The 25,454-nt window shown below is 42.6% G+C and overlaps 1 protein-coding gene across 1 annotated transcript in view; it reads right to left on the reverse strand.

Moving 5' to 3' along the window:
* Positions 1 to 11,844: 11,844 nt before the first annotated feature.
* The window catches only part of PITPNC1 (phosphatidylinositol transfer protein cytoplasmic 1), a 198,374-nt gene continuing 184,764 nt past the window's right edge, over positions 11,845 to 25,454 (reverse strand). The window contains exon 9 of the mRNA XM_084837463.1: positions 11,845 to 18,271. Coding sequence (XP_084693589.1) covers positions 18,012 to 18,271 — 260 coding nt within the window. The 3' untranslated portion in view covers positions 11,845 to 18,011. The remainder of the gene's footprint in view (positions 18,272 to 25,454) is intronic.

Genomic DNA, 25,454 nt, shown 5'->3' on the forward strand with positions numbered 1-25,454 from the left:
AGCTCAGCTGGAATACTGTCATGTCTGCTAGCTTTGTTGTTAGTAATGCTTCCTAAGGCCCACTTGACTTCACTCTCTAGGATGTCCAGCTCAATTTCAGTGACCACACTATCATGGCTATCAAGGACATTCAGATCTTTCCTGTATAGTTCGTCTGTGTATTCTTTCCACCTCTTCTTAATCTCATCTGCTTCTGTTAGGTCCCTGCCTTCTTTGTCCTTCACCATGCCCGTCTTTGCACAAAACGTTCCCTTGATATCTCCAATTTTCTTGAAGAGATCTCTAGTCTTTCCCATTCTATTGATTTCCTTGGATTCGTAATGAGATCATTCTATCGTTTTTGAGATTGTACCCCAGTACTGCTTTTTCCACCCTTTTCTTGACTATGAGTGCTACTCCATTTCTTCTAAGGGATTCTTGCCCACAGTAGTAGATATGATGGTCACCTGAATTAAATTTGCCCATGCTTGTCCATTTTAGTTCGCTGATTCCCAAGATGTCAATGTTCAATCTTGCCATCTCATGTTTGACCACCTCCAGGTTACCTTGATTCATTGACCTTACATTCCAGGTTCCTAAACAATATTGTCCTTTACAGCATCGGACTTTCTTTTCACCACCAGACACATCCACAGCTGAGTGTCCTTTCGGCTTTGGCCCAGCCGCTTCACTCTTTCTGGCGCTACTTGGAAATTCCCTCTGCTCTTCCCCAGTAGTATATTGGACACCTTCTGACCTGAGGGGCTCATCTTCCGGTGTCATATCTTTTAGCCTTGTGATACATTCCATGGGGTTTTCTTGGCAGGAATACTGGAATGGGTTGCCATTTTCTTCTCCAGTGGACCACATTTTGTCAGGACTCTCCACCATGACCTGTCTGTCTTGGGTGGCCCTGCACGGCATAGCTTATGGCTTCACTGAGTTACGCAAGCCCCTTCGCCACAAGAAGGCAGTGATCCATGAATGGGGTGACTAAGGTTGCAATCCTATATATATTTAGACAGAGGAAAGGCATACAACTCCCAGCATGCCCCAGCTAGCATTGCTGGGGCATGCTGGGAGTTGTAGGCCTTTTCATCTTTCTAAACATACATAGGATTGCTCCCTAAATTCCTTGTGGCTACGAAGCTGTTTTTAATTAGTCTCACGCTACGGGAAAGGAGAGTCAGGGTATTCGGAGTTCAGGCCCCAGAATATGGCGTTTTCAGGCCTTATTTCTCATGGTGTTGAGGAAAAATGGAGCCGCCTTCTCCTGTCTGAGAATGAGGAGCACAAGGGTCAGAAATTACACGTCAGGCAGGCACACTTCCAAGTATGGAAGAAGCTGGAGTCGAGGGAAGCCCCTTCAGCATAGACCCAAACTGATTTATTATAATATTTTTTATCCCTTTTTTCCTCCAAAGAGCTCATGGTGACTTTCATAGTTATTTTCATGCCACAACAACCCTGGGAGGTAAGCTAGGCTAGACTAAATGAGGGAGTAACTGTCCCCAAGTCATCCACGGCTCTTCAGGCTGCATGGAGATTTTTTGGTTCTCTAGCCCTAATCCTATACTAATCAATAAACCACACTGCCAGGCTCAAAGTGGCTTATAACAACAAAACCCCATAAAATTACATATGTCTCCATGAATGTTGCCCTATGTGGAAGAAACATGCCCATAGCATGTAAATAAAAGTTTGCCCCCAGATTAATTTGTATGAAATACATTTTCCTGAACAAGGGGCCACATTAAATAATTGGAGCATTTGGACTCAACTCCATGAAAGTTTATACCATAACACATTTGTTAATTTTTAAGGTGAAACAAAACTCTTACTTGTTTTTCCCAATTTTTTAGAATAAATTTTATTAGTTTACCAGATAAAAATGGAAACAAAAATACTTTAAATTTAAAGCTATTGATAGAGGGTAGTACATTTAACATCCCCGCCTTCCGTTTAGTTTACTGAAAAAAATCTAGATGGAATCTATTAGTTTCTTATAGGTTCTCATTAGAGTTCTTCATAACAACACGTTGCTTTTAGTCTCTTATCCATAAACATAGGAAAGGCTTTGACAAATATTGCTGTGTATGTCCCTGATATGTATATACAATAAAATCATGCTATGTGTTATAACAATCAGATATTTTCCCTTTAGCTAATTTCAGTTGGTATGTCAATTTTTCTGCCATGGCTATTTGCCAAAGCTCCATGAACCAAGACTTCAGTGTTAGAAGTTCTGCAGTTTTCCAACTTTTAACTATCCTTTCTCGCAGTTTTGAAGCCTTTGAAAATTTAATTTACTTTGAAATTATGTAAAATTTAAAATTTTGGATCTACTTGCTGTGTTAACTCATAGCACCCGCTGTGAGATGGATAGATTGTTGTTTCTGTTACCAGGCCAGCATGCTTGTCACATTTTACTTCAGTTTTGTCTCTCCCACTGCAGAACAAATTTTGGTGTACTTCCCATAAAGATGTACTTCTTCCTATTTCTGGAATTGTAGACTTGGGTTTTTTTTTCTTTATAATCATTGAATATGCATAGCTGAGAATATAAAAAGTCAAGTAAATTGGTTTGACAAAAAATGGAAAAGAGGGTGAGAGGCTATCATGAAATAGCTGGCGTCCAGGTTTAGTTTCTGCTAAAGAATGGCTTGGATCCTAAGATCCTGCTGCATGTGTAGAAAATACTATTCGCAATTCCCCTTTGTCTATAGCTCCTCACACTCCCCAAAAGCTGTTCTGCAGGATCCTTTAGCCCTATTAAGCCAGTTTTTTTTTTTTTGAAGGGCGGAATTCATGACCAAATAATTTTCTGTCACATGGCAGGCTCGTTGATACATGCCCAAATAAGCATGGTATAGGGAATGGGGCACCGGTGTAATAATGCTTATACACTGTTAAAGAAAGTGAATGAAAACACTCAAGAAGGAAAGCAGGGACTATGGCTAGAAAAACAGACACAAAGCACTCCCATCCAGAATACCTGCACAAAAGCTTGTTCTTTAATGAGGGCGCATGATTTTGTGCAACTGCCCCCTGCCCTGAGTAATGTAAATGGTGCACCACACAGCCCTTAAGGCAGGGGATGGCAACCTCTGGCCCAGGGGCCTAATCCAGTCCACAGAAGTGTGCAATCTGGCCTGCAGAGGGTTGGGCACCTTTGGGGAGGAGGCAGGGGAGAGGAATCCCTGTGAGAGGAATCCCTATGTTGTCTACAATCTTACTGGAGCTAATAAGATTTCCCTGCACCCAATGCACCCTTCCAATCAGAGAGCGAGCAGCACGAAGGGGATCCCTTTGTTATTTCTGATCAGCAATAACATGGGGATTCTGTCTCATGACTTGGCCAGGGCTTGCAGGAGCTGGTCCTGCAAGCCCCAGCGAAGTCCCTTGCTGTGCTGCTCACAGTCCATTAGGGATGTGAGCAGCACGGGAAGGAGGTGCCCGATTTGGCTGGCATTTGCAGGAGCCTGCTGCCCCTTGACATCATCCAAGTGGCTGCCCGGCCCTTCCATAAGGGACCCTACCGGGAAAACTGCCTGTATGGCCAGAGCCTTGAAATCATAATAACAGTAATAACAAATGGAACCTGTAACAAAATACTGCCGTGTATCTCCACCCCTAAGAGCTCTGGTTCAAAGCTCCAAATAGCCCGGAAAGGAGTCTCTTCGTGCTGTTCAAGCCTCTCAGGAAGAGGGTGAATTTTAAAAGTGGGGAAGGGATAAAGGACACACTTCCCCTGCTGTGCAATAGAGCGCTGTCAAACCCGAGTTATATTATAGCTATATACCTGGGGACAAGGTACACACAGTTCTGGAGATGGGAAAGGCAACCCCATAACCTTAATTACTATATGCTGTCGGGGCCTCAGCAGATCAATTTTCTCTCTTCCTCTATCCTCAATTTTCCTTCTCCCATTGCCCCAACTGATACCATTCCATGGCTCAAACTGCTCTCAATCATAGACTTAATTGACAGACTCACAAACTCTGCTTGATTTCTGGATACCCCCTCCCCCCCGTTTTGCATCCAAACTGATAGGCACTCCACTACCTGTGTTCGCTGTTAGGGGACCTGTAACAAAATGTTGCAGTGAATCCTCCCTCCTAAGATGAATGTTCCCCTTCAAGGTTCCAGCCAGCCTTTCTCTCTGAGTAGGATATTTCACTGTTCCCCGTCCTTGTTCTGTTTTTCTTTTCCCACTGTCATTTCCCTCTACATGTTGTGGCCACTGAGCATGCTCAGTCTTCATTGGGCTGTTTTGCTTTGAATTTGTACTTCTGCAAACCTTGGGGTTCTCCCCAGGCATGTCAGTATTTTCCTCTTGCTTCTCAACGGTCTTGTTGTGGCTACATTCTTATCAGCCCAATGCCACCTGAGTTTGCTGTTTGAAGGAACTAATATTTGACCTGCATAGCCCAGTTTGATTGATCAAAATGCTTCACAAATATTATTTTGTAATCCTTCCAACAGCTATTGTTATCGGCAGTGTTGTCAGTGTTATTATCTTGCAGATGGGAGACTGAGGCTGAGATACTGTGGCTTTCCTAAAGCCATCCATGAGTTCGGGGCAAAGCTGAGATTCAAACGGAGGACTTCCTGATTTGTAGGCACTAGGCAGTCTTTTAGCCACTATGTTACCACAGGACTTTCATGTTGATTCTAATCTTCAAATCAGTTTGGAAGAGCATGGGGGATTAAAGTGCCAACCTGCATGGATTTACAGCCAGTCCCTAAAAGAGCAGTATCGGGCCTTTTTAAGGCTCAGTTGAATGGACAGGAATGGTTGTAGCAGAACCATTTGAAAACTGCAGCTTTACATGCCCTATTATGTGTGTGTTTACTCAGGAATTCCACTGTATAGGTTTAATCCCAAGGAAGTGTGCATAGGATTTAAGCAAGGTAGGCACATGCTGGTCCATGGGGGAAAACAAATCCAAACTCCCAATTGTGGATTTTAGCTTTAATGTAGTTACTTTCATTGCCTCATGTGTAAAATGACAAATTTCTGGACTCTAGCTTTCCTGGAAGGATTAGGAAGAATACTGTCAGGAGCACCTTAGCTGCCTCTTACAGTCCTCTCCAATAGCCAACTCAAGACACAGACCACGAGGATTCTTTCCAAGGCTTTATTCCTTTATTACTTAATGACTCTTACAGATACTAATCACTACCGACTAAGCAAGGAATTGCACTGGGGTAGATAGCAGAGTAGCCTAAGCTCCAGGTAAGGTAGTTGGTCCCCGTTTGAAGGAGAAGCGCGGGAAGACTCTGAACTTATGGGCTAGGGAGAGATCCTCCCTCTTTCACTTGGGTCCTCAGGACGCGACCGTTGCTTGAGCACCAAACGAGTGGAACGCCTCCTTTCAGCGCCCTCCATCTGTCGCCGCTCCCTGCGTCTGCGCCAAGCGTCCAGCAAGCCCCCTCCTGCGCTCTCTCACTGCCAGGGTCACTATCTCTCTCAGGAATGCTGGCAGGAGGAATCTCTGCCGGCTGCTGTGCTTGTGAGAGATGAGTGAGCTCCTCTCCCATGGATTGCTGTTCTTCCTCAGAATCAGAACTGCTCTGGGGCTCTATGGGCTCAGTTTCCACCCTGACAAATGCCCTCTAGGCTAGGTGTCTTCTTATACTAGACACAGCATGCAGTATGTTTATGGTTCCTTAACAGCAAGAGAAAGCAACACTGGTACATGTTTAAAGGCATGTTTTTCTTTATTATGTCATATATTTCATGCTGAGTCATGGAACTGTTAACATGTTTAGGGCTAAACCCTGGCTTAAATTATGCTCAGAATAGATTGGTGGCTGACATTTTAAACTGCAAGTTTAAACACTAAGTTTTTTTAATCTATTATTTTAATAATGTTATTTTAGGGACTATTGTTATTTATAGCTATGATTATAGACATTGTCATTGTCGTACAGTGCCTTGAGCGCTGGTAATGATGGAAAGGCTGCATAGAAATTTTTAAATATAACTAAGATATGAAGCCTTATGTAGAATCCAAGGGTCAATTGGGGGGTGGGGAAAATCATTTCAGAAACTGTTAATTTGGTAAGGCAACTATTTACACTTTAACCACACGCACATTATGAGTTGGGGATACTATTTTTATATAGAAATAATGCAAAACAAACAGGGTTTTTTGCCTGTCAGTTGTGTTCAAAGCCAGTCATTCAGAGTGTTTCACTTTTCCCTCCGGTGGGGCTGCCCCTACATATTTCAAAGTAGGTATGTGTAAGACTGCAGACTTAGAATTTTCTTTGGTGATGGCATCCATTGTGTATATCCCTATGTACATTAATGTGGCTTTTCCCACAGCTCTTCAAACAGTCATATCGATGGTTGGTCATGCCAAAGAGGTTTCATTTAAATGTAGATGAGTTCTACTGCATCTGTTAAAAGGCTTCAGAAATGAAGCACACTTCCCCCCCCCCCCAGCAATATTTTAAATTAAACACATTGCTTCTTTACCAGATAAAACTGGCTGTAGGGGGAGTTTCTTTAAAACTGTGTTGTTGTTGTTTTGTTAGTATTATCCTCAATTATTATTATTGTAGTCATTATTTGCAAGTACACAAGTTTTACTTTAGTAGGGACTCTTTTTAGATATGGAGTGTACTCTTTCAAATTAATATAATGGACAGTTTGGCTGAATATTGTGTAACCCTGTGGCGATTGCTGCAAGATATTTTATTGGCCTAAGACTGGGGCTGCTTCAGACACGATGAATTTGGTACAAACACAGCACTTACTTGTAGGAAAAGATAGGCTGATCAGAGATATACATTGTAGATGTGGTATTTTTATATATGTTGGGAAACTGAAGCTAATCGGAGCTTGCCAGCACATACATACATAGCGCAACAGATACATGTGCAATTTTAAAATCTATTTATTTTATGATTACATTTATATCCCACCTTTTTTCCTCTTGCAAGTAATGCAATGCAGCTTGCACGGTCTTCGTCCACTTCATTTTATCCGCACAACAACCTGTGGAGTAGGTTAGGCTAAAAGTCAGTGCCTAGTCCAAAGTCACCCAGTGAGCTTCATGGCCAAGTGAGGGCTAGAGCCCAGATCTCTGAAGTCCCAGTCCAACACCTCTAACGAATACACCTCACCAGCTTATCGTGCAACATGCAGGCTGCACATCTTTTCCTACACAGAAGTGTGGTCTACGTGGCTGTTTGCCACTTTTTAAAGTTCTCCATATTACAGTGCCAAAGAGAAAAGAGAATGCTGATATTGTGCTATCACAGTATACTGCAGCACAAATTCCATCCTTTTGTCTGTGCTTTGGTCAGATGTCTATATTTTAATATGTTCTACAATATTTTAAAAGCTCTTCAACTCCCAGCATTCCCCAGCCAGCCATGGGAATTTGTAGAACTTTTTCTATCTAAACGTGCATAGGATTGCGCTCTTAGTGACTGAACTGCACTTAGATCTTAAAGCTAGTCAGTAGTTTGTAGAAACAGATTCACAATTTAACACATATGTACATATGCTTGTGAAACCACGTGGCGTTGACACAGTGGATCTTCCTCAGTATGTATTTGAGTCGTGATCAATTTATCTAGAATACTTGGGATTAAGCTTGTTGTATCTTATGGAAGTACTCTGCCTTTAACTAGTTTGCAGGCCACATATTTAACATGTTTCCTTTCAGAAGAGTGCTGCCTTAATGGCAATATGTCGCAGCAATATTTCCCAACTTTGTGAGTATAACTTGCTTTATAAACTTCCAAGCAACTCTTAATTTTGTTTGAACGTCTGGCATCTGGCCCCATCACTTCCTGGCATATAGAAGGGGAAGAAATGGAAGCAGTGACAGATTTTACTTTCTTGGGCTCCAAGATCACCGCAGACGGTGACTGTAGCCATGAAATTAAAAGACGCTTGCTCCTTGGGAGGAAAGCTATGGCCAACCTAGACAGCATAGTAAGAAGCAGAGACATCACCTTGCCGACAAAGGTCCGTCTAATCAAAGCTATGGTTTTCCCAGTAGTAATGTATGGCTGTGAGAGCTGGACTATAAGGAAGGCTGAGCGCCGAAGAATCGATGCTTTCGAACTGTGGAGCTGGAGAAGACTCTTACGAGTCCCCTGGACTGCAAGGAGGTCAAATCAGTCCATCCTAAAGGAAATCAACCCTGAGTGCTCATTGGAAGGACAGATAATGAAGCTGAAGCTCCAATACTTTGGCCACCTAATGCGAAGAGAAAACTCCCTGGAAAAGACCCTGATGCTGGGAAAGACTGAAGGCAAAAGGAGAAGGGGACGGCAGAGGATGAGATGGCTAGATAGCATCACCGATGCAATGAATATGAACTTGAGCACACTCCGGGAGAGAGCGCAGGACAGGAAGGCCTGGCGTGCTATGGTCCATGGGGTCACGAAGAGTCGGACACGACTGAACGACTGAACAACAACAACAACAACATACTTGGGTGGCGGGGGGGGGCATCGAAGAAATCTACAAATCTCAAAAACTATCTGTTTTGTAGGCAACATGAAACATCTTCAATACTACTTATTTTTATGTATTTATTTTTGCATTAAATTATTTTCCCTTGAAAAATAAGTTAAAACAATTTACAAATCTTGGCATCTTACCTGCCCATGTTCTGTCATTTTACTTCTGGTATTGGAGCCTGGCTAGGAGAAAAGAATGTTAAGGAATGGAGCATTAGGAGATAAGGCAAAGGACAGGGGAAGAGTTCAACTTCATTATGAGTTCCTTTTCATGTAATAATACTCCTCACCCCCTCTGTATACTTGAATGGGGCAGATGTGAATAAATGCCTTGTCATATCTAGGATGTCAGGAGCGCCCTAGCGGCCTCTTTCAGTCTACTCCAATAGCCAACTCAAGACACAGACGAAAGGATTCTTTTCAAGGCTTTAATCCTTTTACTACTTAATGACTCTTTCAGATGCTAATCACCAGCGACTAAACAATGAACAGTAGAGTAGCCTGTGCTCCGGATAGGCAGTTGGTCCCCGTTTGAAGGACAATCACTTGCAGACCCTGAACTTATGGGCTAGGGAGAGTTCCTCCCTCTTTCCCTTGGGTCCACGGGAAGCGACCGTTCCTTGAGCGCCAAACGGGCGCTACGCCTCCTTTCCGCACCCTCTCTGAGTCTGCGCCGAGCGTCCAGCAAGCCCCTCTCCCGCAGTCTCTCGCTGCCAGGGTCACTATCTCAGGAATGCTGGCAGGAGGAATCTCTGCCAGCTGCTGTGCCTGTGAGGGATGAGCGGGCTCCTCTCCCATGGCTTGCTGATCCTCCTCAGAATCAGAACTGCTCAGGGGTTCTATGGGCTCAGTTTCCACCCTGACATAGGATTTGGTCCCAAGTTAAAATAGAGGTGCTTTTGAAAGCCAATCCAGGAATGTGTTCAACCTGTTCTGGATGAAGTAGCACTCTCTCTGAAGGATCTGAACTTAGCATTGCTCCTGGATCGTCAGACTGCAGTATCCAGACTGCTCTTCACAGCTATATTGACCCTGTATATCCAAGTTAAACTACTGGAATATGCTTTACATGGGGTTGTCTGTGAGGAGTGTTTGGAATCTACAACTCCACAGAATGCTGCTGTCAGGGTGTTCTCAGCAGGAACCTGTTCCTCAAAACATCATTCTGAAGTTATTCAATCTGTATTTGATGCTTGATTAGTTTCTGAGCCCAATTCAAAGAGCTAGTCACCATCTTTAAAGCCCTACATAGTTTGGACCCAGGGAATCTCAAGGATTGTTTACCCCCACAAAATTCTGTCTATCTGTTGAGCTCTTCAGAGGTAGCTCTCCTCCATGTCCCACCACTTTCTGAGATTAGCACTCAGGACAGGGCTTCTTAGTAGTGGCACCTAGGCTTTGGAACTTCCTCAGGTCTGTCTGGACCTTTCCCTGCTTACCTTGTAAATATGACCTTGTATTTATGGTCTTTTTATTATGAATGGTGTGAAGGATTGCTGGTTTCACCCCAACAACCCTGCAACGTAGACCAGGCCAAACTTGGCTACAAGTTTTCCCCAAATTAACCCAGTAGCTCCCTTCCAGGCCAATAGGCACTATATTTAGCACTGAAGTTATTCAGGACACACCACACCAACTGGAAAGTTGGGTAAAAGTTTATTAGGGGTAAGGAACAAAGAGGAAGGAATAGGGAGAGGTGGTAGGTTGTACAGGAAATTACAAGCAAGGTACAGAACTCTAAGCAAAACCAAAAACGCCAAACACCAGAGCACACACTCCCAAGAGCAAAACAATAAAGCTAGCTAGTCTACCCTATACCTACCAAAGTATGGGCCTCCCAGGACAGCCATTGACCAGCAGCATACCCTAGTACCATCAGGGCCAAGAAGAGACACCCGCCCCTTCCTTAGCCCTCCTTTTATTGCCCGGCCCTAGCAACCCAGGGCAGATTTGAACACCCAATCCCAACCCAGGCTCAGTACATCCCACTCCACCCTACAAAGAGGTTGCATCTTCCCACCAGGCCTGGCTGTTATCATTTTCCCAATTAGTCAGAGCAAACCCTGGCCTTGCGCTACGGGGCTGAGAAACAGCTAAAAACAATCAACCTCCAGGTGGCTGCTTAGTACGTGATTACCCCAGCAGCCTTCATGGCTGCTACTCTATTAACCCATTCTTGACAAATGGTTTCCCCCTGGATTGTTCTATTAATGCTGGTGACCGCTACTGTTATTGTTAGTGACTTTTAAAAATTGAGATTGTTTTGATTTTAATGTATCATGGTTTCAATAATTGTGAATCTCTGCTCAAAAATCATCATAGAAATATTACTACTATTAGAAGAGTAGAAATGATAATAGAGTGTCTGTTTAGTTACTTTTTTTGACAGGGTGGCACAGACCACTCAGGTTCTCTACGCAAACAATGTATTTTATACAAAAAAGCAACCAGAGGGGAGAAGCTGTAAATGATCAACCAGATGAAAGGATTTCCATGGAAAAACATTGGAGGTCAATGACAGAGCACATGCTTTGCATGCAGTAGGTCCCAAGTTCAATCACTGGCATCTCCAGTTAAAAAAAAGATCAAGTAGCATGTGATGGAAAAGATCATCTGCCTGAGACTCTGGAGAGCCATCTCCAGTCAGAGTAGTAGACAATACTGCACTAGATAAATCAATGGTCTGACTCTGTATAAGGCAGCTTCATAATATATTCAGCTGTTTTAGAACTTAAATTGAAACATTCTCACACATCTGAGTTTCTTTACAAATGACCAAATGGAGTGCAGTCAATGGAAACAACCCCACACAGGGTCTTTGATTGTGACTCACCCTTCAATGCCTACAGAACTAAGCTGATGTCTCCATCTCAGAGAATTCCTCAGAATCCATTGATAATACAGATAAAACATTGTAGGAAGCCTTCAGGTTTCTCAGGCCTTGCACTGAGAACCAGCAGAGTATCACCTTAGTGCTCAATTTCAAATTAAACTGTCAGCTATTTGCAATCAGAGGGGTATGGTAATGCTATAACCCATAGCAACATCTTAGCCATCACTGGGTGGTGCCCAAATATTAGTGAAAATGTTCATTGAACATGAGAGCCATGCCAAGGGTCCATCTAGTCCAGCATTCTGTTCACACAGAACCAGCTGCTTGTGAGAAACCCACAAGTGGGACCTGAGTACAATAGCCCCCTCTCATTTGTGTTTCCCAGATCATCGCCCTTGGATGTTCTATAATGTTGTTAAACTGGTATTACCTCACATAGTTCAGGCTTTGATAGACCAGATTTGAAGAGAGAAAATTCATCTATGTAGATAGATCTGGGTCTTGTTGCATGAATTCAAAGAAAGAAAACAAATAGCCTTGGAAAGATTGATCTGTAGTTTATTTACAACAGAATGTAAGAAAAGGCTTTTTTAAAAACAATAATAAATAACTGAAAAAGCAACAATTAAGTGGTGTGCATGGTAACTATGAGACTTAGCCTTGTATTGTTTAAACTGTGGCACTTGGTCCTTCTTTCATGGAACTAGCTCATCTAACCAACATAACACTAACCCTAACAGCAAAAACACTAATATTATACACAACATTCAAAGTCACAAGGATTGGCACAGAAATGAAATAAAAACTCATTTCTATAAGTAACATTCAAAAATCAGAGACGACTGTAATTCAAAGACCATGCTGTCCACACAAGGGGGAAAAACAATGAAGAGTAGTTCAGCTTCAAGCCTTTATGAAACAAGATATCTAAATTAACTCTGAATAATGACAGTTGGCAAGTTCCTATTGACAAGTTCATGTGTCCACCCCTAATGCATTTATTAGCTAATATGAATTCATCTGATGTATTTAAGTGAATACCTTTGATTTGTTTTAAAGTTTCAGTGCAGCAAACCACAATAGCCTGGATCCAAACCTGCATGAAAGCAATTGTTTCCCCAATGGGGCCTTCCTATCCCTCCTTACCACTTCAGCTCCCATATCATCCTGGGGACCTGGAGAAGAATAGGGGATATGCTATGGAGGGCTGTAGTGGGAAGGGGGAATCAGTGAAAACCTTCTGCTTGTACAGGAGCACCTTTTGATCAAAGCCAAAGTGTTATTACATGAGTGTAGCTCTCATTACTGTTCAAATTAAAACAAAACATTTGTTTTCCGTTCTCACATTAGCAAAGCTTTTAAATGATGAAACATCATCTACTAAATAGAAATCTGAATAAGGGAGACTGAATATGAAATTTCCAAAGCCGTCTCGTTCGGAGGAGCACCAGTAGTCTTATCCTGGAATAAACTGTCTGAGGGCCACAGCCTGGAAGATTATGTAGATTTAATATGGAAGCATGAAGTCAATGGTATAAAATAGCAGGAGTTATGTCTACTCAGGTGTGAAGAGCAACAGGACTCAACTTTATCTTAGAACGACTTGACATGTTATTTGACAAACACAATTTGTATGTGTATAATGGTATTTCCCGTAGCAAACACATGTTGATAACATAGTCTTTAAACACCCTTGGGTCCAATGAAAGTTTCCTGATATGTGTACATGGATTTTTAAAGACAGCTGTATATCATCCACACATTATCCTGCAAATGTAATTGATGCATGCACAGCAGTGTTTCTTATAGGAAATGCTGAGATCCATTACTGAGACTCTCAAGGTACAGCTTTAAATAAGATTTTCTTACTTCAATTAATACTTTGTCCGAGTATGATGTCAAGATTGGGAGTTTAAAGATGACAATTTCAAGAATCTACCTTATGGGTAGGAAAGGTTATTTTTGGCTTCAGAACATGCACCTCTTAATGTATCTCCCCTAGCAGTGCTTCAACATATACAACTTGCTAATGGAAAAAAGGGGCAAAGGAACTACGCAACTGTAATGTAATAATACTTCAGTTTTGCTTTGCTGCACCATACTTTAAAGAGAGTGCCACTTTGTTCCACAAAACAAATAATACAAACATCCACATATCTGTCTGTTCCGCACAAACACCCCTAAAAATATACAGCAGATTTTGTACAAATTAATTCAGACAAATCAGCAGTGAAACCCAGCCAAACTTTTTTTTTGTATAAAAGACATATTAGTGCAACAAAAATATGCTAGGAATTTAATTTACTTATTCCTGTGCTGGAAATATTTTAACACAGATGTCATAGCATGACAAAGAAGAAAATAAAAATTTGTTAAAAATTTGATAACCTAATGGCAAAAGCATTGGGGGGAAACAGATTATGACAGAGGACTCTAGTGCAGTCCCTGAAAAGCATAGGATATATTGTCATGTCTGTTCCCCCCCAAATGTAACATTTTTATTTCTGTTAGCCCACCAGTATAAAGATAAGAGTGCAGGAGGCAGATATGGATTGTGCTAGCTATCACTTAGACATGCAGTAGAATCAAACTTTTTGTGTCTATTCATTAAGCACCAAATTTTGATAGCACATCTAGTTGAACAAATGCTTATAGCTAGAGCATTAAGTGGAGGAGGTATCGTAGAAAAGTCCATTAGTTTTCCATCGCAATGCTATTGTCTTCCTCTGTTTCTGGTTTGCATTACGCAGTCTTTTAACTAGCATCTTCTTAAGATATGTTTATTCATTTACACAAATGCCTGATCTTATTCCCAAGCCAAAGTAGATATAATATGGTAGGAAGTGAGACAAGTTAAAAATAAACCAACACAATACAGCTGTTTAATGTCTTGTCATTGATTTGTCCAAACATTCTAAAGGAGGAGAGCAACATATATTTCTATGCCTAGAGAAATTGTCACAATTAAATTGGTAGTAGTACACATGTCTGTTAACTATAGCCACATGCTGATTCAGGGTAGGGTTTACACAACAAAAGCAAAATAAAACAAAACAGCTTGCAATAATAAGAAAAAAGATATTACACAGAACATCAGAGTATTGGGGAAAATGAGAACATGAACAATAACTGAGAAAAGGCATGAAGTTAAGTGGTGGGTGTATGAAGTACTGAATTAGAACTACTGAGTTTCTGAAGCTTTCAAATCTACATAGTGCATTCTACTTTCCCATCACACCCCAACCTTCCATGATGAAAACTACCCCTCTAAATATTCACCTTTGTATCTAACTATACAAACAAAAACCACTTGAAAGTTGGTGGGGGATTTGAATCATGCTACCATGCTTGCTAGGAATGTATCCACCAACTTATTTTCCATTACTCAAAGACAGTTTTAACACCCTGAGGTCTGTATGTATATTTCTATATGCCTCTGAGTACAAGGGTATAATTTCACTACAAGTTCATGACACATTCACCACTCAGCAAGACCTGATATAGCTCGGAAAGGGCTAGTTACTAAGAACATTAGCGAAAGGAAATGGTTAAGGATTATACACAGTTTTGTCCTCAGTTACACCCTCAACAATTGGATGATGGTAGGACAGTTATGTCAGGAAAGGTCTCCTGGTTGTTTTTTTAAATTGTAACATGGGGAAACAACTGTAATTCATGAAATTGAAGGCTGATGGAAGGGTAACAGGCCAGTGAGTTCTTATCTCTTTCCCAACTATATGACAGGGTGCAATAGATACTGTAATTCTCCTTGTTCACCATAGCCAAAAGAACACTCTTAAATTCTACCTTCCCTGTTGGAAAGAATATTTAGCATGAAAGTAACAGCTCAGGAAGAGGACAGCAGGCTGTTTTGCTTCTGGAAGCCCAGGCTTAGAAGATCTCTACGTTACTTTCGTAGTGCTGTTCCGCTCTGTAAAACAAAGCCTAGATGGAGACTTCTCTATCAATTTGTTAAATGTAGGTAGCTAAGGGAGCAATCCTATGTCCCCTAGACAGCATCTGTGGGACATAGGATTTTTCTGTTTTCTGGCTCCGAGCTCAGAGGCAGGAAACCATACTACCTGCCCCCTCCCCATCGTAGCCGGCGTGGAGAGAACCACGATGGCTGCTTCTCCACACTCATAAAATGGAGCACAGTGATGGGGAGAAGGGGCATTCCCAGGGGAGGGGAGGAGACCGGGGCAGCAGTCCTATGATCTTTCCTATGGCTGCCCCAACCTCCTTCTCTCCCTATCCCTGAAGCCTCCCCTAAAATCACCCATCACAAGATGCCTCCCTCTCTGCATAGGATACTCATAAGCCTCCGAGTTTGGGGGCTTATGAGTACCCAGGGCGCAACACAAGGTCTCCTTTTCTCCTTTGAATTTAGTAATCTGCAGTCACAGTCACTGATTAGGTTTGCACGATCACCGCAGCACATCATGACTTAAATGTGTCACGGTGGGTTGCAGTGCGTACCAGTGGCCATTTTGAATATTCAACCCCTAGTGGGGAATCGCCATGCTTTATGATGTAGTTCAAATAGACCATTGGCTATTTGAGGCTTGTTTAACTCTCAAACAACCCCTGCTGCCTGGGTTTGGATGACATGACAAACGATGGCATCCCCATGTCAGGATTTGAATATTCAAAATGGCTCCCAGCATACACTGCAACCCACCGTCATTTAAGGTGATCGTTTGAACTGGCCAATTATCTCCTGCTGGTCCATATACTGAGAGCTGAAACTGGGCTTCTTATACCGTTGAACAGGACAAAGGCTTATATACCCCACCATCAGTTTTGCTGAAGATGTATAGCTCTTCAGACCTCTTTTCAGAATTTTATTCAGGACTCGGCCTCCCACTGTATTATTGTCTTGTCATGGGATTTCCCCTTATCCCCAGCATGGGAGATGGTCTCTGACCTAGACATCCAGTTTTGGGGCATATATTGATTGTTCCCCTTACTCCAGGCTGCTCATAACTGTTAACTCAGACAGCTGAACAAGTGGTATGTTTCCCAACTCACTGACAGTACTGTAAGCCAAGGGGAGAACTTCCTACAGGGTTTTTGCTTCTCAGTGCCCATTTTGGGAGAGATTTTAAAACACATAATGAATCTATACTACTGTGTTCTGTTATTTTTTCCCATTGTTCTCCTGCCTCTGGTGCCAGAATAAAACAAACCAGGCACTACCAGTTAAAATAATCCGTTGTTTTTGCCTAGATCTGAAGAGGCCCACTGTCACATGTGATATACAAGATAGAGGAAGGGAAATGAGCAGGCTTAAGAGATTGCCTTTCCTGTTTGCCTCCGTGCTGCTGCTATTTTTTCCCCAGTATTGATGTCTATTTCTCTCACAAGCTGAGGAGGGAGAAGTGGGTTGATAACAAGATGTCAGGCAACACCCCTCAGAAAACTTGATTTGTCGCTGGGTCTGCCATGATTCCACAACCCCTACTCTACATAGGCACATTCTCTTGTGCCTATTGAAGAGATCTTTCAAATGAACAGAGAGTCCTGTGGCATCTTAAAGTCTACCACATTTTATCATAATTAACATATAATACGATGTGCTAGTCTTTAAACTGCCACAAGACTCTGTGTTGTTTTTGCTGCAACAGACTAACACAGCCATCTTTCTGCAAAACATTAAATCAGTTGCTGAGCTTTCTTCTCTATCATTAGCAGAAGGGGAAACTTTATAGCCTAGAATAGCTTAATGCCTGCTCACAATCTTGTGAAAAATGGATTGAATTTTTCCTTTGAGCTTTAAGGGGATTTTGGATCAGGTCTTTTAGCAGGTTTCATAGGAATTCTGAGGGGCTGAATCAATCATTGAGTTATGAATTAATAATGTCAGCCTCAGGTTTGGATATCCTCATTTCATTTAGGCGTTGTAGGCTATTTCATTGCTTGTATTTCCATTTTTCTCCCTGCAAAAAGACTCTCAAATACCAACACAGAAAAGCTATACAACAGCACACAATAAAAAGGAGTTACAAATTTTGTGGAAGATACAAATAGTTCAAGGGTCTCAAAATAAGTATAATGACTTACAGCCAGAGCTATAGCACACTGGTTCTTTAATTCTGAAAAGCTTAAAGTGTGCATTAGCTATACCCCAAAATCCTGAGTTGTATTCAGTAAAACAGGAATCTGAATAATTACTATTGGTATTCAAGTGTTGATCAGCGAATAGCAGTTCAAAGGTTTACTTTAAGGTGCACTTGGCCTGAGAGTAAAAAGGATTTTGGAAATTGAGATATAATGGTTTGAAATGAGAAATGTTGTCATTTGAACCTGTCTCTAAATAGGATCTCATTCTCTCAAGATGTCCTTACCAGCTTGATAAATTTCCTATAACATCTTCAGTCATAAATGCTGTTATTCTATATATGAGAATATCTTTTGTTTATTACAGATGCTACGAAGAGAGTGATTTTGCAAGCGATTTCATTTTGTGATGATAGCAACATCTGTCATATGGCTTAGAGCTTTAGTTTGGGAATCAGAGCACATGAACTATGTTCTTGCATGCATTTAGATAACTAGTTTAAGGGACAAGCCTGAGTAGGGTGTGTGTGTGGTTGTGTGGGAGGCATACTTCCAGACCAATAAAAATTTGTTTAAATAAAACAACAACCATGAGCATTGCAAATGCTATTCTGTCAGTCATGGCTTGTCATACGAAAACATGCTGGGATTAGAGAGCTTTTTTGTCTGGATCTGGCAGCGTAAGAGTTTCTGGGGCAGATTTTTTCCGCGGCCGGTCTTTGGGAACTGCTAAGAATTCAGGTGCATCTGTGGATAGAGGTGTAGATGGAGCACTAGAAGGAGCACCGCGGATTGAAGAAGGGAGGGAGACATTAGAGATTGATATTGCAGGAGGGAAGATCCCAATTTTCTTGTTGGTAGCTTCCTGAGTTGCTCGTTCAAACTCTCGGACTTCATCCATAGTCATGTCTTCAGTGAGAAGAAAAGAAAGATGGATTAATGTTAGAACTTTGCACAAGTTTATTTCAATTGCAATTTTTGTTCAGGTGCTAGTCCTAAAGATGGATTCCCGTCCTAGTATGAATATGTATGTCTTAGAACTCCAAAGTTAAGGGAACTTTGGCCATCATTATCAGAACTGGCCACTGAAATTTCAAGGGCCATATTTCAGACATCACCATTCATCTCATACTTAGGGTTGCTGACCACCCAAAGTATATTGAACATCTGGGACTTAAAAGTAAGTCATTTCTCATGTTGGCACCAAAATTAAGACATCTGTTTCGGTCCATTTTGGGTTTCTTCTATCAATGTTTATATCCTGGTTTGTCCTCACTCAAAAGGATAAAACGTGCATAAAAATGGAAGCTGCATCAGGCCTTGAATTATAATCCAACACAGGCAAACCATTAATTATTTCTTTACTTCTACTACAGTTCCCTTAATCTAGTGGACAGATTCTAAAGCTCTTTGCTTCAGCAAATAGGTGTTAAGATAGGGTTTATAAAACAACTGATGTGAGCTCCCTTATAGATATGTTATGATGGAGCTGCACACAAATATTCCAATATAATTTTTTAGGATCAGAATGTTGTATAACTCAGAGTAGTTTCCTGTATTATGAGGCAAGCTTCATTACTGAAGCACCCCCACATTTATTTGCATGACATAGTGCATCTGTTAAATTCCTTTCAAAGAACATTGGGGGTTGGATGCAGATTTAGTCATACTTAGAGTAGCCCCACTGAAATCAATGGGACTTAAGTTTTGATTGATTTTCATGGGTCTATAAGTATGACTAAATCTTCATCCAGCACCATGTCTTTTAAGACAAATAGAACACACTTTTAAATACTTAAATCTTTACCAAATAGATCTAATTCCAATTAAAGTCAGTTGTAAAGCTGCTGCTGGTTTCAAAAGAAGTAGAATTATACCACTTCATTTATTGTTCCACTGTGCAGGCACCGTGCCACTTCAGACTGGAGGTGGAGGTTCACATGATCGAATGTCCTTTCATTTTTTTTTTAAAACCCAATGTATACTAAAAAAAATTAGATGTCATAGAGAAGGATTTTAGACTAGCTAAAACCCGACATGCTATTTTATTGTGTGTAGGATTCTTTTTTCCTGAGAGCATTTCATCATGTGATTGTGAGCCCCCCTGCCCCACCACCACCAGCAGCCTGGACATAAGTTTATCAAACCTCAGCAGCAGCAGCAGCAACTATTATGATTATAATTATTCTTACCTCTCACATATATAATTTTCAGAAAGGGTTATTCTTAAGAGGCGTATAAGTACATTTCTCTTAGGGACCAGCATATAGCATGTTCATACAGAAAATTATGAGACCAACCACCACCAGAAAGATGCTGAGATTATTATGAATGAAACCATAGCACTTCAGAAATTTTTCACATCTCTGTTGGAGTTGTTCATTCATGAATCATTAAACACTTAAATCAGCATAAGTAAAGCACTGAAAGGAAACGCAAAGCCCATTTGGTCGCACTCCTTACACCAAAATGAGTTCAAAGATTACATTCCGGCCCAGTTCGCATGTAACGAGAAGCCAAAATGTGCTCCAAAGTGAGCTCAAAGATTACACTCTGGTCCAGTTTGCTTGTAACATGGGTGAATTTCCCGCAGGGCTTGTTGTCACAGCGGCCGCCATTGTGAATATTAGGGGCATGGTAGGGGCGTGCCATAGCTTCTTGATATGTGTGAATCTGGCGAGGATGGGTTTTTGGGGTGGTTGACAACTTACCCAGAATCCATGGAGTGTTGTGGGGTTGCGGGTGGCTTGTCAACCACCCCAACAACCATCCTCACTGGGTTCACACATAATGAGAAGCTACGGTGTGACCCTGTCATGCCCCAAATATTCAAAATGATGGTGGCTGCCGCAACAACAAGTCCCACAGAGAATGTCACCCATGGTGGTTTCTTGTTATGTGTGAACCAGGTCAGAGATTGATACCCACTTCAAGTAAGAAGAATCAATAGTTGAAAAAAATCCAATGTTGTTTTTTCCAACATACTGACAACAGTCAGGAATGTCTTAAAATTCAGCTGGTGAGCATAATAAACCTGAAGGAATTGCACTGTTAAGTAATGGCTGTTACAGAACCCAAATGCAACCAGGCCAAATAATATTCACTACCTTTAAGAGTGAAGCCTTGGATTTTCATTCAGAAATATAATAAAACATCAGTTAGACACTACTGCACAATTCCACTGGAGGGCAGAGTTACGTTACTATAAACAAAGTCTCTCCCCCTCGGCCCAAGAAAATTCCGAAGCACAATTCTTCTTGGTTATTTCCCGTTACCAATTCAAAATTCAAGATGGGTTCAGCAAAAGGACATTTGAGATTTGCACGCCCCATATCAAATCCAGGTTAGTGTTTTGAATGCCAGGAAAGGGTTTGTTTACCAAAGGCAAAACACAGCTTGGTTTCAGTTTCAGCTTTTCTTCTGTGAGTATGGACTCACATAAAGGAAAGTAAGAGGAGCTCAAGCGATGTAGAGATATAGATGCTGAACAGAAATACCAAACAAATTGTTAACAGCTGCTTGAAAATATCCACCAGTTACACTCAAATGGCTCAGAACCTATCAAAACTCTAATTAGAAAGCCTTCTAATTACTTCAGAAGAGGTACTGGAAAAGATTTGAAGACACGACTGGCGTCATATTAATATTATGAGGCTTCCAGTAGCCAGGGCTGGTGTTAAGGGTAGGCATGGTTGGGCATCTGCCCAGGGCCCACACCCCAGCAGAAGCCCACTGACAAGAGCCCCTAGAGTTGCTCCTCCTCTTTGCCATTGCAACTTGCTTGTTCACCACCCTCTCACTCTGGCCCAGACAATGGTGGTGGTGATGAGGAAGAGCAGATGCCGCGGCCTGCTTGCTCGCTGGCTCTCTGCCTGTCAAGCAAGCAAGTGGTAGCCATGATGAGAAAGAGGATGAGGAGCAATAGCAGCTGTTGATGAAAGTAGACTCACTGAGGGAGGGGGGCCATTGAAGGCATCTTGTCCAAGGGCCCTCAAAGACCTGGAGACAGCACTGCCAGTAGCTTCCCAATGTTGTTGTTGTTGTTCAGTCGTTAAGTTGTGTCCGACTCTTCATGACCGCATGGACCATAGCACGCCAGGCCTTCCTGTCCTCTGCTCTCTCCCAGAGTGTGCTCAAGTTCATATTCATTGCATCGGTGATGCTATCTAGCCATCTCATCCTCTGCCGTCCCCTTCTCCTTTTGCCTTCAATCTTTCCCGGCATCAGGGTCTTTTCCAGTGAGTTTTGTCTTCGCATTAGGTGGCCAAAATATTTGAGCTTCAGTATCTGTCCTTCCAATGAGCAGTCAGGGTTGATTTCCTTTAGGATGGACTGATTTGACCTCCTTGCAGTCCAGGGCACTCGTAAGAGACTTCTCCAGCACCACAGTTCGAAAGCATCCATTCTTCGGCGCTCAGCCTTCCTTATAGTCCAGCTCTCACAGCGATACATTACTACTGGGAAAACCATAGCTTTGATTATACGAACCTTTGTCGGCAAGGTGATGTCTCTGCTTATTACTTTACTGTCTAGGTGTGCCATAGCCTCCCAAGGAGCAAGTGTCTTTTAATTTCATGGCTACAGTCACCGTCTGCAGTGATCTTGGAGCCCAAGAAAATCAAATCTGTCACTGCTTCCATTTCTTCCCCTTCTATATGCCAGGAAGTGATGGGGCCAGATGCCATGATCTTAGTTTTTTTAATGTTGAGTTTCAAACCAGCTTTTGCACTCTCCACTTTCACCCTCAACAAGAGGCTCTTTAGATCCTCTTCGCTTTCTGCCATTAGGGTGGTATCATCTGTGTATCTGAGGTTGTTGGTAATTCTCCCGGCAATCTTGATTCCGACCTGTCATTCATCCAACCTGGCATTTCTCATGATGTACTCTGCATATAAGTTAAATAAGCAGGGTGACAATATGCAGCCTTGTTGTACTCCTTTCCCAATTTTGAACCAATCAGTTGTTCCATGTCTGGTTCTTACTGTTGCTTCTTGACCCTCGTACAGGTTTCTCAGGAGACAGGTAAGGTGGTCTGGTACTCCCACCTCTTTAAGAATTTGCCACAGTTTGTTGTGATCCACACAATCAAAGGCTTTAGTGTAGTCAATGAAGCAGAAATAGACGTTTTTCTGGAATTCTCTTGCTTTCTCCATGATCCAACGAAGGTTGGCAATTTGATCTCTAGTTCCTCTGCCTCTTCGAAACCCCGCTTGTACTTCTGGTAGTTCTCGGTTCACATGCTGCTGAAGCCTAGCTTGTAGGATTTTGAGCATCATCTTGCTGGCATGTGAAATGAGCGCAATTGTACGGTACTTTGAACACTCTTTGGCGTTGCCCTTCTTTGGAATTCGAATGTAAATTGACCTTTTCCAGTTTTGTGGCCACTGTTGAGTGTTTCCAAATGTGTTGGCATATTGAGTGCAGCACTTTAACAGCATCATCTTTTAGGATCTTAAATAGCTCAGCTGGAATACTGTCATGTCTGCTAGCTTTGTTGTTAGTAATGCTTCCTAAGGCCCACTTGACTTCACTCTCTAGGATTTCTGGCTCAAGTTCAGTGACCGCACTATCATGACTATCAGGGACATTCAGATCTTTCCTGTATAGTTCGTCTGTGTATTCTTTCCACCTCTTCTTAATCTCATCTGCTTCTGTTAGGTCCCTGCCTTCTTTGTCCTTTATCATGCCTGTCTTTGCACAAAACGTTCCCCTGATATCTCCGATTTTCTTGAAAGGATCTATAGTCTTTCCCATTCTATTGTTTTCCTCGACTTCTTTGCATTGTTCATTTAAGAAGGTCTTCTTGTCTCTCCTTGCTATTTTCTGGAACTCTGCATTCAGTTGGATACATCTTCCCCTTTCTCCCTTCCTTTTCACTTCTCTTCTTTCCTCAGCTACTTGTAAAGCCTCATCAGAGAGCCACTTGGCTTTCTTGCATTTCTTTTTCTTTGGGATGGATTGAGTTGCTGCCTCCTGAACAATGTTATGGACCTCTGTCCATAGTTCCTCAGGCACTCTGTCTATCAGGTCTAACCCCTTAAATCTATTCCTCACTTTCACTGTATATTCATAAGGGATATGACTTAGGTCATACCTGAATGGTTTGGTGGTTTTCCCTACGTTCTTCAATTTAAGCTGAAATTTTGCAAGAAGCAGCTCATGATCTGAGCCACAGTCAGCTCCAGGAGACTGTGTAGAGTCGCCTCTTGTGCTGTTGGAAAAGAGTGTTTGCTATGATCAGCGTGTTCTCTTGGCAAAACTAGGGATGTACGAAAGGGACTTACCTTGTCCCGCAGCTTTTTTCGCGGTGGGGGGGAGGCACTTCGCTTCTCCCCCCGAAGTTCATGTGTGGGGGGGTGTCTTCCCGCCTAGCCCGGCCGAAATTCAGGCCGGGGGGGAGGCTTCCCACCTCGCCCGGCCGAAATTCAAGCCGGGGAGAAGCGCCCCGTCTCCCCGGCCGCGAACTTCAAAAGAAAAGTAAAAAAAAAAAAAAGCCCCATGATAGGCTACGTAACGATCTACATAGCCTATCACGGCTAGATCTGCAAAGTCAGCCGTGATAGGCTACGTTAATCGTCATGTAGCCTATCACGGGTGACTTTGGGAAAAAAAAAAAAGCGCGTACGCTAATGGTGGCCCCCATAGGGAGCCGCCATTCGCGTTCCTGATTTGGTCCCTGTAGTCTATGTAAAGATTTACGTAGACTACGGCGAAAATAAGGGCAACGCTGTTTGCCCCCGCCCTTGACAAAGACCTGCCGAACCGCCGCTGGGACCCGCCGCCGGGAGCGACATTCGTAAAAGCTAAGTCCCATCCCGGGGGGTGGGGTGGGGGGATGGAGAATTTCTCCCCGAACCTTCGGAGGACTGAATGCGTTGGCACTCGGCCCCCCGAAGTTTCGGGGAGAAATTCTCCCCCATCCCTAGGCAAAACTCTCTTAGCCTTTGTCCTGCTTCATTTTGTACACCAAGGCCATGCTTGCCTGTTATCCCGGTGATTTCTTGACTTCCTACTTTAGCATTCCAATCCCCTATGATGAAGAGGACATCTTTTTTTGGTGTTAGTTCTAGAAGGTGTTGTAGGTCTTCATAGAACCGATCAACCTCAGCTTCTTCGACTTCAGTAGTTGGGGCATAGACTTGAATTACTGTGATGTTGAATGGTTTGCCTTGGATTCGTAATGAGATCATTCTGTCGTTTTTGAGATTGTACCCCAGTACTGCTTTTCCTACCCTTTTATTGACTATGAGTGCTACTCCATTTCTTCTAAGGGATTCTTGCCCACAGTAGTAGATATAATGGTCACCTGAATTAAATTTGCCTGTGCTTGTCCATTTTAGTTCGCTGATTCCCAAGATGTCGATGTTCAATCTTGCCATCTCATGTTTGACCACCTCCAGCTTACCTTGATTCATTGATCTTACATTCCAGGTTCCTAAACAATATTGTTCTTTACAGCATCATGTCAGGATGGAAACTGAGCCGACAGAACCCCAGAGCAGTTCTGATTCTGAGGAGGATCAGCAAGCCGTGGGAGAGGAGCCAGCTCATCCCTCACAGGCACAGCAGCTGGCAGAGGTTCCTCCTGCTGGCATTCCTGACATAGATAGTGACCCTGGCAGTGAGCAAGTGTGGGAGGGGGGCTTGCTGGACACTCGACGCAGACGCAAAGAGCGATGAGCGATGGAGGGCGCAGAAAGGGGGCGTAGCGCCCGTTTGGCATGCAAGCAACGGCTGCCTCCCGTGGATCCAAGGGAAAGAGGGAGGATCTCTCCCTAGCCCATAAGTTCAGGGTCTTCAAGTGACTCTCCTTCAAACGGGTATCAGCTGCCTACTCAGCACATAGGCCACTCTGCTGTTCCTTGCTTAGTCGCTGGTGATTAGCATCTGAAAGAGTCATTAAGTTGTAAAAGGATTAAAGCCTTGAAAAGAAACCTTCCGTCTGTGTCTTGAGTTGGCTATTGGAGTTTACTGAAAGAGGCCGCCAGGGCACTCCTGACAGCTTGATCCCCATTCCTCTTTTTTTTCTTTTTTTCTTTTCTCTCTCTCTCTTCGCCTACTGCCGAATGGAAGGTGCCAGGGACCCGGCAGT

This window comes from Heloderma suspectum, chromosome 2 (assembly GCF_057233095.1).
Source record: "Heloderma suspectum isolate Gila_16-S chromosome 2, 16-S_ref, whole genome shotgun sequence".
NCBI lineage: Eukaryota > Metazoa > Chordata > Lepidosauria > Squamata > Helodermatidae > Heloderma > Heloderma suspectum.